Source organism: Zingiber officinale, chromosome 2A, assembly GCF_018446385.1.
Source record: "Zingiber officinale cultivar Zhangliang chromosome 2A, Zo_v1.1, whole genome shotgun sequence".
NCBI classification, from domain to species: domain Eukaryota; kingdom Viridiplantae; phylum Streptophyta; class Magnoliopsida; order Zingiberales; family Zingiberaceae; genus Zingiber; species Zingiber officinale.
In genome coordinates this window covers 32,343,191-32,357,649 of record NC_055988.1, presented here as the reverse complement: position 1 = coordinate 32,357,649, position 14,459 = coordinate 32,343,191, and the positions used below count along the sequence as shown (strand labels likewise).

Here is a 14,459-nt window from a genome sequence, read left to right as displayed (position 1 = left end):
GTGGTACAAGTTGTTTATATTTTCCATAGGATTAGAATGCTTAAAACTTAATTTCATGCTCCTAAGGTGTTCGGCCAAGACATGAATAAAAGGTTTAGGGAAGTTCAAGACCTAAATAAGCATGTTCATTATGTTCTTATGATAAGTATCCAAGTATAGGAAGCTAGTTAATGTTCTTATGTTGTATGCTTACTTAAAACCTAGATCTATAATTTTGAACTTTCGGTCAAGTGTAGATGAAAGACCTAGGAAAGCTTAAGACCTAAACTAACCATGTTCACTATGTCCTTATGATATGTATGCTATGATAAGAGATTGGTTTGGTATTCTTATGCTTGTATGTTGCTTAAAACTTAGTGTCATACTCATAAAGTGTTCAGCCAAGACTTGAAATAATGGATTAAGAGAGGTTAAAAATTTAGGCTATCATGCTCATGATCTTCTTTATGAAATGGTATGAAAGATTCTAAGTGGTTGCATGCTTGTATGTGTTGGAACCTAGTGGTATTACACTATAGGGTTTCGGTCATGATGTGAATGAAAGACCTAGGAGAGCTTAAAACTTAGTCTAACATGTTCATGACTCTCCTTAGGATATGATATAAAGCTAACTTAGGGTTATCATGTTTTGATGTTGCTTGAAATCTAGACACGTGGTTCTTTATGGTTCGGCCATGGAGAATTTTAGTGTCTAAGGAAGCTTTAAACTAAATCTAGCATGCTCATGATTTCCTTTATGATATGATATGGAGTTAGCTTGATATTCATGCTTTTATGTTGTTTAGAGTTTATTTTCCCCTTCATAAGCCTTTCGGCCATGAACAAATTTTAGGGTTCAAGGAAGCTAAAAATTTAACCTAGCATGCTCATGAACCTCCTTATGATATGATATGAATTTAGCTAGATATTTATGCTTGCATGTTGCTTAGAGCTTGGTTTCCTCTTCATGAAGGTTTCGGCCATGAACAAATTTAGGGTTCAAGGAAGCTAAAAATTTAACCTAGTATGCTCATGAACCTCCTTATGATATGATATGAATTTAGCTAGATATTTATGCTGGCATGTTGCTTAGAGCTTGGTCCTCTTCATGAAGGTTTCGGCCATGAACAAATTTTAGGGTTCAAGGAAGCTAAAAATTTAACCTAGCATGCTCATGAACCTCCTTATGATATGATATGAATTTAGCTAGATATCTATGCTTGCATGTTTCTTAGAGCTTGGTTTCCTCTTTATGAAGGTTTCGGCCATGAACAAATTTTAGTGTTCAAGGAAGCTAAAAATTTAATCTAGCATGCTCATGAATCTCCTTATGATATGATATGAAGTTAGCATGATATTCATGCTTGTATAGTGTTTGGAGTTTATTTTCCTTCTTCATGAACTTTCAGCCATGATAAGGATCAAGACCTAGGAAAGCTTAAAAATTTGATTAACATGCTTATGACCTTTCTTATGATATGATATGAAGTTAACATGAGATTCTTATGCTTATATGTTGTTTAGAGTTTAAGTTCATATTCTTGAACTTTCGGCCATAATGGGTTTAGGAGCCTAGATGTGCCTCACATGCTACGTTATGAATTAAAAGATGTTATTTAATGATTCCATGTGTGATTATGTCTTTTCTATGATAAGTGATGTGTTCATTTATGTATACCTATGAACCATGCATGATAATGTCTCTTATGATGTGCTATGTGATCAAGTATGCATGCTTTATGATATGACAAATAATATGCTCATTTATGTATGCTTATGTTCCATGCATAATAATATCTCTTATGATATGCTATGTGCCCAAATATGCATGCTTTATGATATGATAAGCAAAGGCCTAAGAGTTGCTTCCCTTCTTGTTGGGATTAAGAGCACTCTTTATGACATGATAAGTGAAGGCCTAAGAGTTGCTTCTCTTTGGGGACTAAGAGCACTCTTCATGATATAATAAGATATGATATGCTATGTTATGACATGAACCATGATATGCTATTTTACTTTATATGGCTTGTACCAAGGGTGGGCTCCATAAGCGCCCCTAGGCCGACGGACTATGAACGGGTCTAGTAAAGGGATAGGCTCCTTAGTACACCCCTAGGTCGACGGTCGTAGTACGGACCTAGATCCCTAGTAGGTTCGGGGCTAGCTACCCTGTCCTAGGGATTGCGCGTATTTATGTACGTATGTGGTACAAGCCGGGCCCTCATGATGATATTATGTTCAAATACTATATGATATGTTTTAAGACATCTTGCATATGGCATGACACATGTTTTAAAAGACATCTTGCATGATATGATTTATATGACATGATGATTTATGATATGATATAGCATGATGTTCTTTATGAGATGATATGATATGACATGTTATGCCCCTATGATTTATATGACATGATGATTTATGATATGATATAGCATGATGTTCTTTATGAGATGATATGTTATGATTTATGATATGACATGCTATGCCCTTATGATTTATATGATATGATGATTTATGATATAGCATGATGTTCTTTATGAGATAATATGTTATGATGCTATGTATTCACCATATGATGTTAGATGATCATATTTCCATGGTTATATGCTTATGTGTTTATGCTTTGATATATGGATTTTGTGAGTAGGAAAGGATCTTACTAAGTCTGTGTGCTTATAGCTTACTTTCCTTGTACCGCAGATAAAGGCAAAGAATGGATGACCTAGGGGAGTTGCAGGAGAGGCAAGGAGATGTGTGTGGTGGTGGCTCGGCTAAGACAAATAAAAGACCTGCTTATGTTATTTTGTTATGTTAACATGAGCTAAGTGTATTATGTTATTGTCCCGCATGACTTCATGATATTTCTACTATCTTACTTTCGACATAAATTTTAATATGCATGTATGTTTCCGCAATTATTAATGGTTAAGTAAAGTAACCCCGCCCTACTAGCAGGAGGGGCGGGCGTTACACAGACCAACGAAGCCAAACAAAATCGCTGCTGCAACACACTCTGCCTGAATCGACCACTAACCCATGAGTGGTGGTGTGTGCAGATCCATGTAACTGGCGATGTGCTAAATAATAATGGAGCGGAACATCGCACAGCATGTAATCATGCGAATGGTGCATGACACTAACCATGGAAATATCCTGAGCTAATCCATATATATATATATATATATATATATATATATATATATATATAAGGTGCACCTTAGGTCAATGAATCAAATCAAAGGTACACAGATAAGATAAGGTATAAAACCTAGGTCCTGAACATGGTGAAGCATGGTATATCACTACCCCCTATAAGCATGTATAAGCAGGTAAGAAATAACATGAGATGCAAAACAAGTATCAACCAAGTATGTAACAAGTAGTGGGTAGTGACTAACCGAAACAGATAAGAAACATAATTATTGTAATTTGTTAAATTCACTACTATGCATATCAAACGACATAAAGTCAGAAGTACCCGCCTCCATTAGGAATGTCCAAATTCGACATTGAGATACTCGTCTCGCGTCAAAGTCCTGTATCTAATAGATATATGATTATTTAGCTACAATTCTTCTAAATAGCTAAATAAAATCTCAAATCCTAAATTAGGGCAAAACCCTAATTAACACATGTACATAGGTTAACGTTAGTTATTAACCTATCTATCCATCATCGATAACAAAACCCTATTCCTTACCTCACTTCTCACAGCAAAGATGTTGCTGGAAATTATGGCCGGAAAAATCACAACTACTGTGGAAAAATAATGACAGTACCACAGTGATCAGCCCCACAAGAATTAATCTACACAAACATTCTAATCAAAATCCGAATACCCAAATTTGCCTTACCTAACTTGTAACCGTGCTTGTTGATCCACACCAGGACTGTTGCTGCCAGCATAGAATGATTACTGCTGGAACTCAAGCTTTGCTGCTAGAAAACAAGCACAGATTTCCAGATCACAAACGAAACAATTCATGGTTGTGAACCAATTACACTGTTCTGATCAAGAACAAAAATCCAAAACCAAGAATCCAACTTACCTCAACCGTGACCTAACTCCACCACAAAGAAGGATTGATCAAGAACAGAGGAGAGGCGGCACAGTAAGGGGTGGCGCTGCTCCGTGCGACGCCGGCTACTAGCTAGGGCACGGTGGCGAAAATTGGGGCGCTCGATGGCTGGCGGCTAGGGCACAGGAAGCAAGTAACCTCCAGCGATGGTCGGCGCTGGCTCGTCGGACCAGAGGAGGGTGAAAGGAAATCGGGGAAGCGGCGACGGAGATGCTAGGGCACAAAGGAGTCGGGCTCGCGGGGAGGAGCGGCGGTGGTGGCCCACGACTCCCTAGGGCACAAGGAAGATCACTCGGCTGTGGAGAGGGAGAAAAGATATGTCGCTTGCTCTTGGTCCCGGCCTTATGCACGCGTGGGAGAGGAGGAAGAAGAAACCGCCGGGCGGTTAGGGCTCAGCCGTCGGGAAAAAGAAGAGGGCGCGCGGGGGGGGGGGGGGGGGGTTTCGGTGAGGAAGAAAAAGGAAAGAAATAAAGAAAAGAAGAAAACACAAATAAAAAGGAAAAGAAAACTTTTCCTCGTTAAAATGGGGTATCCTAAACAGGCTTTTCCGGGCCCCGTTTTTATCCCCGTTGACTCGTCCATACAAGCTCCGAAAAATTTTCGGAAAATTTCCAAAAATTCCCAAAAATTCCTTTATTATTATCTGCCCCTTTCGGTATTTTACAGACTCCTTCCTAGGAAAACTTTTCAAGCAAGGGTATTTTTCTTAGCAAAACAAGCAAGAGGATGTAAGTATTCCCCTCACCTGCAGTACAAGTGGTTTTTGTATGTCTCTATGCTTAAAGGTTTCTTGAAAACTAGGGTTTTACTTTGCAAGTTTCGGGCAAGACAAGGTTGAGAGGTCATCTATGGTTGCTAAAAGTTTTTATACTTCATGTTGAAACAAGACTTGGAACCACAGCCCCTTTAGGTTTCGGCCAAGTAAGAAAAAAAGGGTTAAAGGAAATGTAGAAACCTAACTATGCTTGTTTATGATTTCTCATGATATGTGAACCACTATATGATGTTAGTTTAATAATCTCATGCTTAGGTTGCATAAAAAGTTAGACCCATGCTTCTAGGGCTTCGGCCAAGTAAGAATAAAAAGATTAGAGGAAGTTTAAGAACTTAACAATGCTTGTTTATGATTTCTCATGATATGTAACCCACTACATGATGTTGGTTTAAAGTTTCCATGCTTTAGAATGCTTAAAAACCTAGATTTATGGCATTAGGGTTTCGGCCAAGTAAGAATAAAAGGATTAGAGGAAGTTTAAGAACTTAACAATGCTTGTTTATGATTTCTCATGATATTTAACCCACTATATGATGTTGGTTTAAAGTTTCCATGCTTGAGGTTGCTTAAAAACCTAAATTCATGACATTAGGGTTTCGACCAAGTAAGAATAAAAAGATTAGAGGAAGTTAAAGAACTTAACAATGATTGTTTATGATTTCCTCATGATATGTAACCCACTATATGATGTTAGTTTAAAGTTTTCATGCTTTAGGTTGCTTAAAAACCTAGAAACATGCTTATAGGTTTCGGCCAAGGCTTGAACATTAGGGTTAGAACCTTAATTATGCTTACTAAGAACCTCATTTGCTATGCTATGTATGTTGTAAGAATTTCATGTTTTAAGTTGTTAAAAGAAGCTAGAATTATGCCTACATGTTTCGGCCAAGATAAGGAATTAGGTTAAGGAGCTACCTAGGGTTTTCCAAATGCTCTCACATGTTATGTTAAGTATTATGAGAACTTAGGATAGTGATTTCATGTTTTTATGTTGCTTGGAAACCTAGGATTCATGCTTATATGTTTCGGCCAAGTGATGATTTAGGGTTTGTAGGAAGTGCAAAACCCCAACCATGCATGATAAAGACTCTTTATGATATGATATGAATTCTATGTCACCATGTTACTAGATATGTGTATTTATGCCATCATGTTATGCTATGCTATATGATATGTGCACTTATGTCATCATGTTATGTTTTCTCTATGATATACCATATGTTATGTGCATGTTATGCCATCAAGTTATGCTTATGCAAGGCTTATGTATGATGAAAAACCTAAGAGATGCTTCCCTTAAGTTGGGATTAAGAGCACTCTTCATGATATGACAAGAACAAGATATGCCATGTGATGACAAGAAACATGATATGCTATGATATGATAAGAAGCATGTATGCTATTTTACTTTTGTATGGCTTGTACCAGAGATGGGCTCCTAAGTTGCCCCTAGGTCGATGGTCAATGAAATGAGCCTAGTAAGGGATGTGCTCCTACGTGCCCCTAGGTCGATGGTCAAGGAAACGGGCCTAGTTCCTAGTAGGTTCAAGATTAGATACCTTGGATCTATTTAGGATGCGCGCAAATTCATGTATGTGGTACAAAGCCGGACCCTCATGTTAAGATTATGTTTAAGTACTTATATGATATATATGTTTTAAAAAGGACATCTTGCATACATTCATTTCATGCTATATGATACATGTTTTCAAAGAACATCTTGCATACACTTATTTCATGTCCTATGATTCCCTTTATGCTTTAGAAAGATGTTTCTTCTAAGATATGTCTATGATGCCTAGATGAACATGCTATTACCTTATGCTTATGCTCTCACATGTGATTCTATGATTTGACTAAATGTGTATGACACTACTTTATGTTAGCATGTAAATGATCAATTTAGATGTTGGATAAATGAATATGTCACTACTATATGTTTATTAATTCATGATTCATGGTTTTCGTGAGTAGGAAAGGATCTTACTAAGCCTATGTGCTTATAGTTCAGTTTTCCTTGTACTGCAGAGAAGGGAAAAGAATGACTAAACTAAAGGGAGCAGTAGGAAGGGCAAAGATGTGTGTGGAGGTGGCATGGTGGATGAAGATCTGTTGTGTGTGTCAACAATTTTATATGTCTTAATTTATGCATGTGAACTATTCTATGTTTCTACCTTAGGTTTTTGATGATATCTACAATAGAATAACTTGAATCTATTTGGATACTTATGTTCCCTCTTGTTCCATGTTTAGTATGCTCCATGCCCTAGTAAAAATATCTTGTGTCATGTTTAAGTAGTAGGTGCCAAATCAAGTTATATGCATGAATGCTAGTATGTTCACATGATATGTCTAAAAGATTAGCATGTTAGCATATTCAATATGTTACATTATTATATTGTTCACATGTCATGTTCAGTTAATATGCATATGAAGAAATTAAATCAAATGTGTCTTCCACTGCCATGACTTCATATGTATATGTATGTATGTATGTTCTAGTAACCTCGTCCCTTCCTAAGTAGTAGAAGGGCGGGCGTTACACCTGGGAAGTTTTCTAGGGTATGTGCGAGTAAGGACAAAGCACACTGAAAGGACCTCTGATGGTCTGTGGAGTTAGTCGTCAACCTGATGAGCAATTCTGGTGGCGTTCCCGGTTCCGTCCAGTTGGGACCCGCCTGGGTCGGGCGTTACATTTGGAGATATTGCCAATGTTACGAGAACCTATTGGGTCACACACAAAGAACAAGTTAATTTAGAGATAGTTTCATATGATGGATCATTGGATTAAGCCTAATTCAAATTGATATCATTGATCAATCTAGATATCAAGGATAAAAGGATTGAGTTATACAAGATGATAGACACGAAAAGGTTAGGTTGGATCTCGACATTCTCGTCACTTGGGTAGCAATAATGTCTTGCTAGATGACACTCATTGTTTATGTATTTAAAATAGTTTTAGAGATATTGTCAATGTTACGAGAACCTATTAGGTCACACACAAAGAACAAGTTAATTTGGAGATAGTTTCATATGATGAATCATTGGGTTAAGTCTAATTCAAATTAGATTCATTGAGTTAGACTCAATTAGATCCAATTATTGGATTGAATCTAATTCGAATTAGACTCATTGAGTCAATTTTGATTGATGATTAATGAGTTAGACTCATTGATTGATTTGAATTTATGAAGGAAGAGGAATGTTTAGTTTAGAATTAATCATACATTGGATGAAGAGTAGTCAATTTTGAATAGATCATGTATTTGATGCATTGGATGCATTAGATGAAGATAAATATTAATGTCAATTAAGGAAATTGACATTAAGGTAAGTTTATGAATGAGTACAAAAAAGGGGTTTTTGGATTCATTTTCATGATGTGAATTTTGTTCTTGCTCTTCTTCTTTCTCTCTTCGCTGTCTTGGCCGAAACCTCCAAGTGTGGTTGCTAGCACAACCTTAGGTGATTTTTCTTCTCCACTTCTTGAGTTTGTGAGACGGACAAAAGGCTTGTTCGTGTGGATACCGAAAAAGGTGCGAACGTTTGATCATGCTAATATCTTAGCTGTCGAGAGTTCGTGTTCACGCACCAAAGGTATAACTCCCTTTAACAAATACTTAGTATATGGTTTTTCCTTCGCATGGATCTTCTGGAAAGGAACTTGTTTTTCCACTGCACTTTCTGCATATTTAGCATTATAGTTCCTTACACCCTAAGTGACAAAGGGTCATCCTTTAACTAGATATCCTAGATTATTACTACTACCTAGAGGCATCAAGTAATCAATAGAGCAACATTCCAATACGACCACTGTGAGGGAGTGTCAGGATTTAGTTAGACTTTCTACATTACATCATAAACAATTTGAGATTAACAATCCATAACATATTGATCAACATTACAATGAAACAAGACCCCTAGAATATTTCCCTTGACCAGTTCTCCTAAAAGCTCTCTTTCTCTCTTTTACTTTCTTAACTTTAATTTGAAGAACTTCAACCAATATTTTTATTGTCTGGCTAACTAACCGTGCGAATTTACTAGTGCTCATCAATCCCTGTAGGATTGATATTTTATTACTAACGACATAGCTATGTACTTGTAGCTTCGTAACAAGTTTTTAGCATCATTACTAGGGATTGTTTGGCATTAGTAAAGAACACTTAAGTTATATTAGACATCGTAAATATTTGTACATAGTCTGCACTATTATTTCCTTTAATTTTTGCACATTTAATTCTTGTAATTTTAATTTTTGCACTTGCATTCTTTTATATTCACAAAATACAAACAAACTATTCTTGAATTGTCTTACTCTTGTATACGAAGGTCTAATTCTGTAGGAGAATTAAATATCTATTGGCCCTGAGATTGAAAAACCCTTCTGAAGAAGGAAAATTCTGCAAAAGTAACAAGAAGTGCAATCAAGACAAAATATGGCAAATAAACCTCTCAAAGATTACGCAACACCATATGCTCGAGGTCACCAATCTAGTATCACCAGACCGACCGTCGAGGCCAATAATTTTGAGATTAAGTCTGCAATGATAATTGGATCACAATGGTCCAACAACATCAGTTTGGTGGAGGCGTACATAAGGACCCAAACCAATACCTGAAGGTTTTATATGAAATTTGTGGTGCAGCAACAGATGCAGTCAAACTACTCCTATTTGGCTTGTCTTTAATAAATAGAGCAAACCCTATGGCTCACTTCTTTACCACCAATTAGTATTACATCCTGAGCGCTCTATGAGCAAGCATTCTTAGACAAATTCTACCCACCAAGTAAAATAGTACATATGAGAAATCAGATTGCTAGCTTCAGATAGATTGATATGAAATCTCTTTATGAAGCATGGGATATATTCAAAAGTATCCTTAGATCGTGTCCATATCACGGATTGAAAAATGGTTGGTGATCCATACTTTATACAATGGAATCAACTATCAGACTAAAGTGTCTCTTGACTCTGCATCTAGCGGAGCACTCATGAACAAAAGTCCAAATGAAGCTGAAGAGATCATAGAGAGTGTGGTGCTTAATCATCACCAGTGAGCATTAGAAAGAAGTTGAATGATTTTTCCATGAAATCCGATCAATATGCCTGGTAAATATAACCTTGATACTTTGAGTTTGATATATGTGAAGGTTGATGCTTTGTTAAAGAAATTTGAATTAATGGGTTCCCACCTGGTGAATACAATTTTAAGAGTTTGCAATTCTTATGGAGGTATGGATCATATTCAAGAAGCTTGCCCACTTGGAGTTATTACAGCAGAACTAGCTCAAATTGAGCAATGCAATGCAATTGACAACTTCAATTCACTACAAAATAATCTGTACTCCAACACTTACAATGTCGGGTGGATCCTAACTTCTTTTACAAGAATAATCATGAGCAAAATGATCAATTAGGTCAACAAAAGAGCTATCAACTGAAGTAACAACAGAACTTCCAATCTGTTCAACAATCGAGTTACCAACCATCAAGGACTGAAAAGCTACTTGAGGATATCTTAGCAAATAAACTTAAAATGAAGAATGACATCAAGCAATTAAGTCAAAGGATGAAGAACTCTGAGAAACATATGAAGATGGTGGATAGCTAATAGCCCAGATAGTTACATTATCCTCTAGAGCACCCGGGTCAATTTTAGAAAAATCAGATGTCAATCTAGTTAAGCATTGCAATAGAATTGAATTCCGAAATGGACGAACTTAAAAAAAATCATAAATGACTACTTGAAGAAAAGGGACCGGGAATAAATGGAGAGCCCTCACCTGTGCCAAGTGATAGGTGAAATTCTCAATAGCTAGCATGGCTACTGGTATCCACGTTCCCAACATGATTGGGCATGAGAGTTAAATAGTGTTTATTACACATCACAACAGTTAGAGATCCTGGCCATCATAGTGAAAGGAATGAGAAGAAAATAGTATGAATATGCACCTGTGCGTCTATTATGGCCATAATAGTTAGAAGGAATGTGGATTAAAACAGTGGTAACACTATTTAACAGTTTCTATTACAAGCATCATAGTAAATTAGGTAGCTTTGTATAGTGGCCCAACTTTGTCAATTTCAACTGTAACTTGTAAATAGGCAGTAGGCCATATATTTCTAGTAGATCTCCTTAAAGTATTAAGTTTATGCTCAATTCAATAACTGGCTGATGCAAGAGCATGTCCGTATAATGGGTTCCATTATAGGACTTTTGTTTGGTTTGTTTTTTCAAATAACAGTCTGATGCTGTCTATGACTGGCCTTAGTTTCAGTGTCTGAAAAAAGTTTCTGATTTCAATTTCACAAGGGAAGCCATGACAGCGATTATAGAGGAGATAATTATGAGTGTCTTTGCCCTACTTACAGTATATTTCAGTAGTTGAAAAACTTCAAAGAGAGTGGACAAGCCAAGTAATGAACTGAACAAGACCAGGGCAGAAATGACACCGAGGAGATAATTGCAAGGGTCTTTGTCCTACTTACGGTACTATGTACTCCACTATCCCCAAAAACATCAGAAGAGAGAGGAGAAAACCAAGTACTGAGCTATAATTCATGAGTCACATCGTCTTTTTGTTAATAAATCTCATGCAGGGTGTCGATGAAAGTTGCAGAAAAAGTTTCAAGGTGGCGCTGTTCATGACTTCATTGACACAGGAATGATGCAGGAATCCTGTGTTATAAGCACAAACCTTGGATTGAATGCACTGAGAATCAAGTCTCAGAGATCAGACAATACCATATGCTTGCACAGTAAGCTTCGTTTGCAGTGCTGTCCTGTTGCTTCTGTTGGCACAGTATTAGTAATTGCCTGCAGCTAGCCCTGGAGGGTTTCTGATGCGAGAGTGCTATTGCTGCATATCTAGTACCTGCATATGATTTTCAAAGCCAACGCCGATCCAGTCTTAGCTGTTACAACTCAATGTTTACGATTTCAGTGATTGCTTCATTGTATCTTAACTTGTTTATCTTCATTTCAGTTGCGATATTTGGTTTAATTTGGTCGTATGCAATGTACGTTGTAGTAATTATCACCTTTCTGACCGAGGATTCTCGTTTTGTCGAATTGCATCAACTATATTTGACCAAATCTGATGATTTTCAGCTCCGAGCAATGACTCTGCTTGCACAAATGCCAAATTTAATTCCAATGATCAAAAATACATTGAAATAAACATAGAACTATGGCCTTAGGTGTTTGTTTGCAGTGCTTGTGAGTTCAAAATGCACAATCATGAATATTATTTTGCTGTGTCTTTTTGTTTTATTGACAAATTATTCACAAAGTAAATTCGGCGTGCGATTTTGTGGAAGGACTATCAATACCCCACTTAAAATAACACGTCCTTACAAGAGAGGACCATCCTACGCGTTTCCTATTGTTGTGTCCTGTCAGCATCTCCAAAGCATTCCACCACTCACTGTGCAATGATCATGAGCTGCAAATGCAAATGAATCCATTTGGAGAAGACGAAACCAAACTTTCCCTCAACTATCATCTTGTTCCTAGCTCATACAAACGTCAATTACTCCATGCAACTCTACTATTTAAGTTGTATACATTTTTTAGGATGTCATGAGTGCATTATTCATTTCAGCTCCGAGTGCACGAAGAGAGGCAGGTGCCTTGACAGTGTGTTCAGGCCATTCTAATAGGCCGCACACTCAGCTGGCACTGCCTCCACCGATGGCATGCCCGTGTCAATATCGACGAGAGTGCAAGAAGTATTTGTTGGAAATGTATGAAAAAAGGATTTTAATGTGTTTGGGAGTTTAGTCCAAGTTTTGTGACTTGAAGCCTGATACATTGGATCATAATTTTTGATGTTATGAATATGTATGGGGGTGCAAATATAAGGTTTGGATTGAACTAAATTTAGTTGATTCATGGGTGAGTACGATCTATGCATGTCAAATGCCAGATTAATCAGGACAAAAATTGCCTAAATGGATAGTGTTTGAGAATAATTTAGTTCGTTGTACAATCAGTGTTTGGTTGCGAACGTAGTCAAGCCTTTATATCCTAGAAAATAGGCATCAACAAACCTCTAACTATGGTTGGAGAGGACGAAACTATTATAAGAAAATTGTGGCTAGCATTAGTCTCAATTTTTAGAAATCGACGTCTAATGAAATTTATAAACTCAAATCAGTTTTTTTAAAAAAAAACAAAACTAATTTAATTAATACATGTCTAAGAAGTGCTTAGCAAACCTTTCCGCTCAACACCTTCCTGCTCAGTCTCACGAGTTGGTAGTTTTACGACTCTACTCGACTTCTCGTTCAGTATCTTCCTGCTAACTTCTTGATTCAGTAATTTAAAAACTCTGTGCTCAATTTCTTACATAGCAATTCTCTACCCGCCCTTTCAGATCGATAGCTTAGCCTTCCTGCCTAACTACTCTGCAACTCAGACCACTTGACACCCTACGACTCTGTTAGTTCAACAATTTGGCCTTCCCTAATACAAACTATCTTAATTAATTTATGCCAGCTAAAAAATAAATATACATTAGATTTTAACCATATAATATTGTCCCTTTTTTTAATTTATCTCCCGCAGCATTATCAAACAATATTGACGAAATTAATGTCAGTATCCAACAATATTGCCAAATGCCAAAGTGAACATCTTTCTTGGAATTGAGAAGGTAAAAAATCAATGGTTCAGCCATTGATGCAATACAACACAGAGACTATTGTCTATCATTAGAGGAATCCATTGAGAAGGGTCTCCTTAATTATGCGCTGCAAACAAGCTAATTAAGATTCCTCATCCTTTTCTCTAATGCCAATGCACTCGTCTCCCCATGCTTCTGGTTTAGTAATTCTAAAATTTCCTGGTTAACGTTGTCGAGGTTTGGCCGGTGATTTCTGCGCTTACATCTATTGGCCCTGAGCTTCGACTCTGTTCAACGACTAAAATGAATTGGGCTGGAACGGCAGCGGCGGAGGCAGTGACGTCGGAGCGGCACAGTGGACAATTGGCGTTGAACTGGAGCCAGGTTTCGATGCAGTCGATGTGGAAGGTGTGGAAGCAACCAGGGAGCAGCTTGAGCCGCTCCATGTTTTGGAACTCGTTCAAACAGACAGCGCACTGGCTCCTCAGCTCGATGTCGTTGGATGCTACGGTGAAGTTGACGACGGGAATGGAGCGGATGAGAGAGGGGTGGAGGCCGCGAGCCTGGTTGGCGAGGGGAGAACGTAGGCGGCGGCCGGTGCGGCACTTGGTGACAAAGAGGTAGTACGAGAGGAGGAGGATGGCGGTGGTCAGGATGCCGAGAATGGCGACAGCCAAGATGGGAGGAGGAGAAGAGGAAGAAGAACGTGGGGCTGATGGTGGTTTTGCTTCTGCCATTAGCGGAGATGCGGCCATTCGCGGTGAAAGATGCTGGCGCGCGAGTGGTGTAGGAAAGCCAGCGTATATATAGTTGCAACGATGAAAACTAGCCAGCTGGCAAGCTATACTACTAGCTAGTATTCGGATTCGAAACATTACATGACTAGCTAGTAGTCGGATTCGAATTACATTACATATGAGTATTCATCCATCAATTGTTTGATATAATCATTTTAAAAAAATTGTTTAGGCTGAAGAACTTCAAGTTA

The 14,459-nt window shown here is 37.7% G+C and overlaps 1 protein-coding gene and 1 non-coding gene across 2 annotated transcripts; both read right to left on the bottom strand.

Annotated features, from left to right (window-relative positions):
• Positions 1-9,641: 9,641 nt before the first annotated feature.
• LOC122044694 lies at positions 9,642-9,748 on the bottom strand. The gene has a single exon (XR_006129714.1). It is a non-coding gene; the product is annotated as a small nucleolar RNA R71 (small nucleolar RNA).
• A 3,813-nt stretch (positions 9,749-13,561) lies between these two features.
• Positions 13,562-14,242, bottom strand: LOC122039573 (RING-H2 finger protein ATL1-like). The gene has a single exon (XM_042599135.1). The coding sequence runs from the start codon at positions 14,224-14,226 to the stop codon at positions 13,681-13,683; it is 546 nt and encodes a 181-aa protein (XP_042455069.1). The 5' UTR covers positions 14,227-14,242; the 3' UTR covers positions 13,562-13,680.
• Positions 14,243-14,459: the final 217 nt, after the last annotated feature.

What these genes read in the sequence shown, in the direction of transcription:
- LOC122039573 (XM_042599135.1), bottom strand. Translation starts at nt 14,226, where the DNA reads ATGGCCGCATCTCCGCTAATGGCAGAAGCAAAACCACCATCAGCCCCA.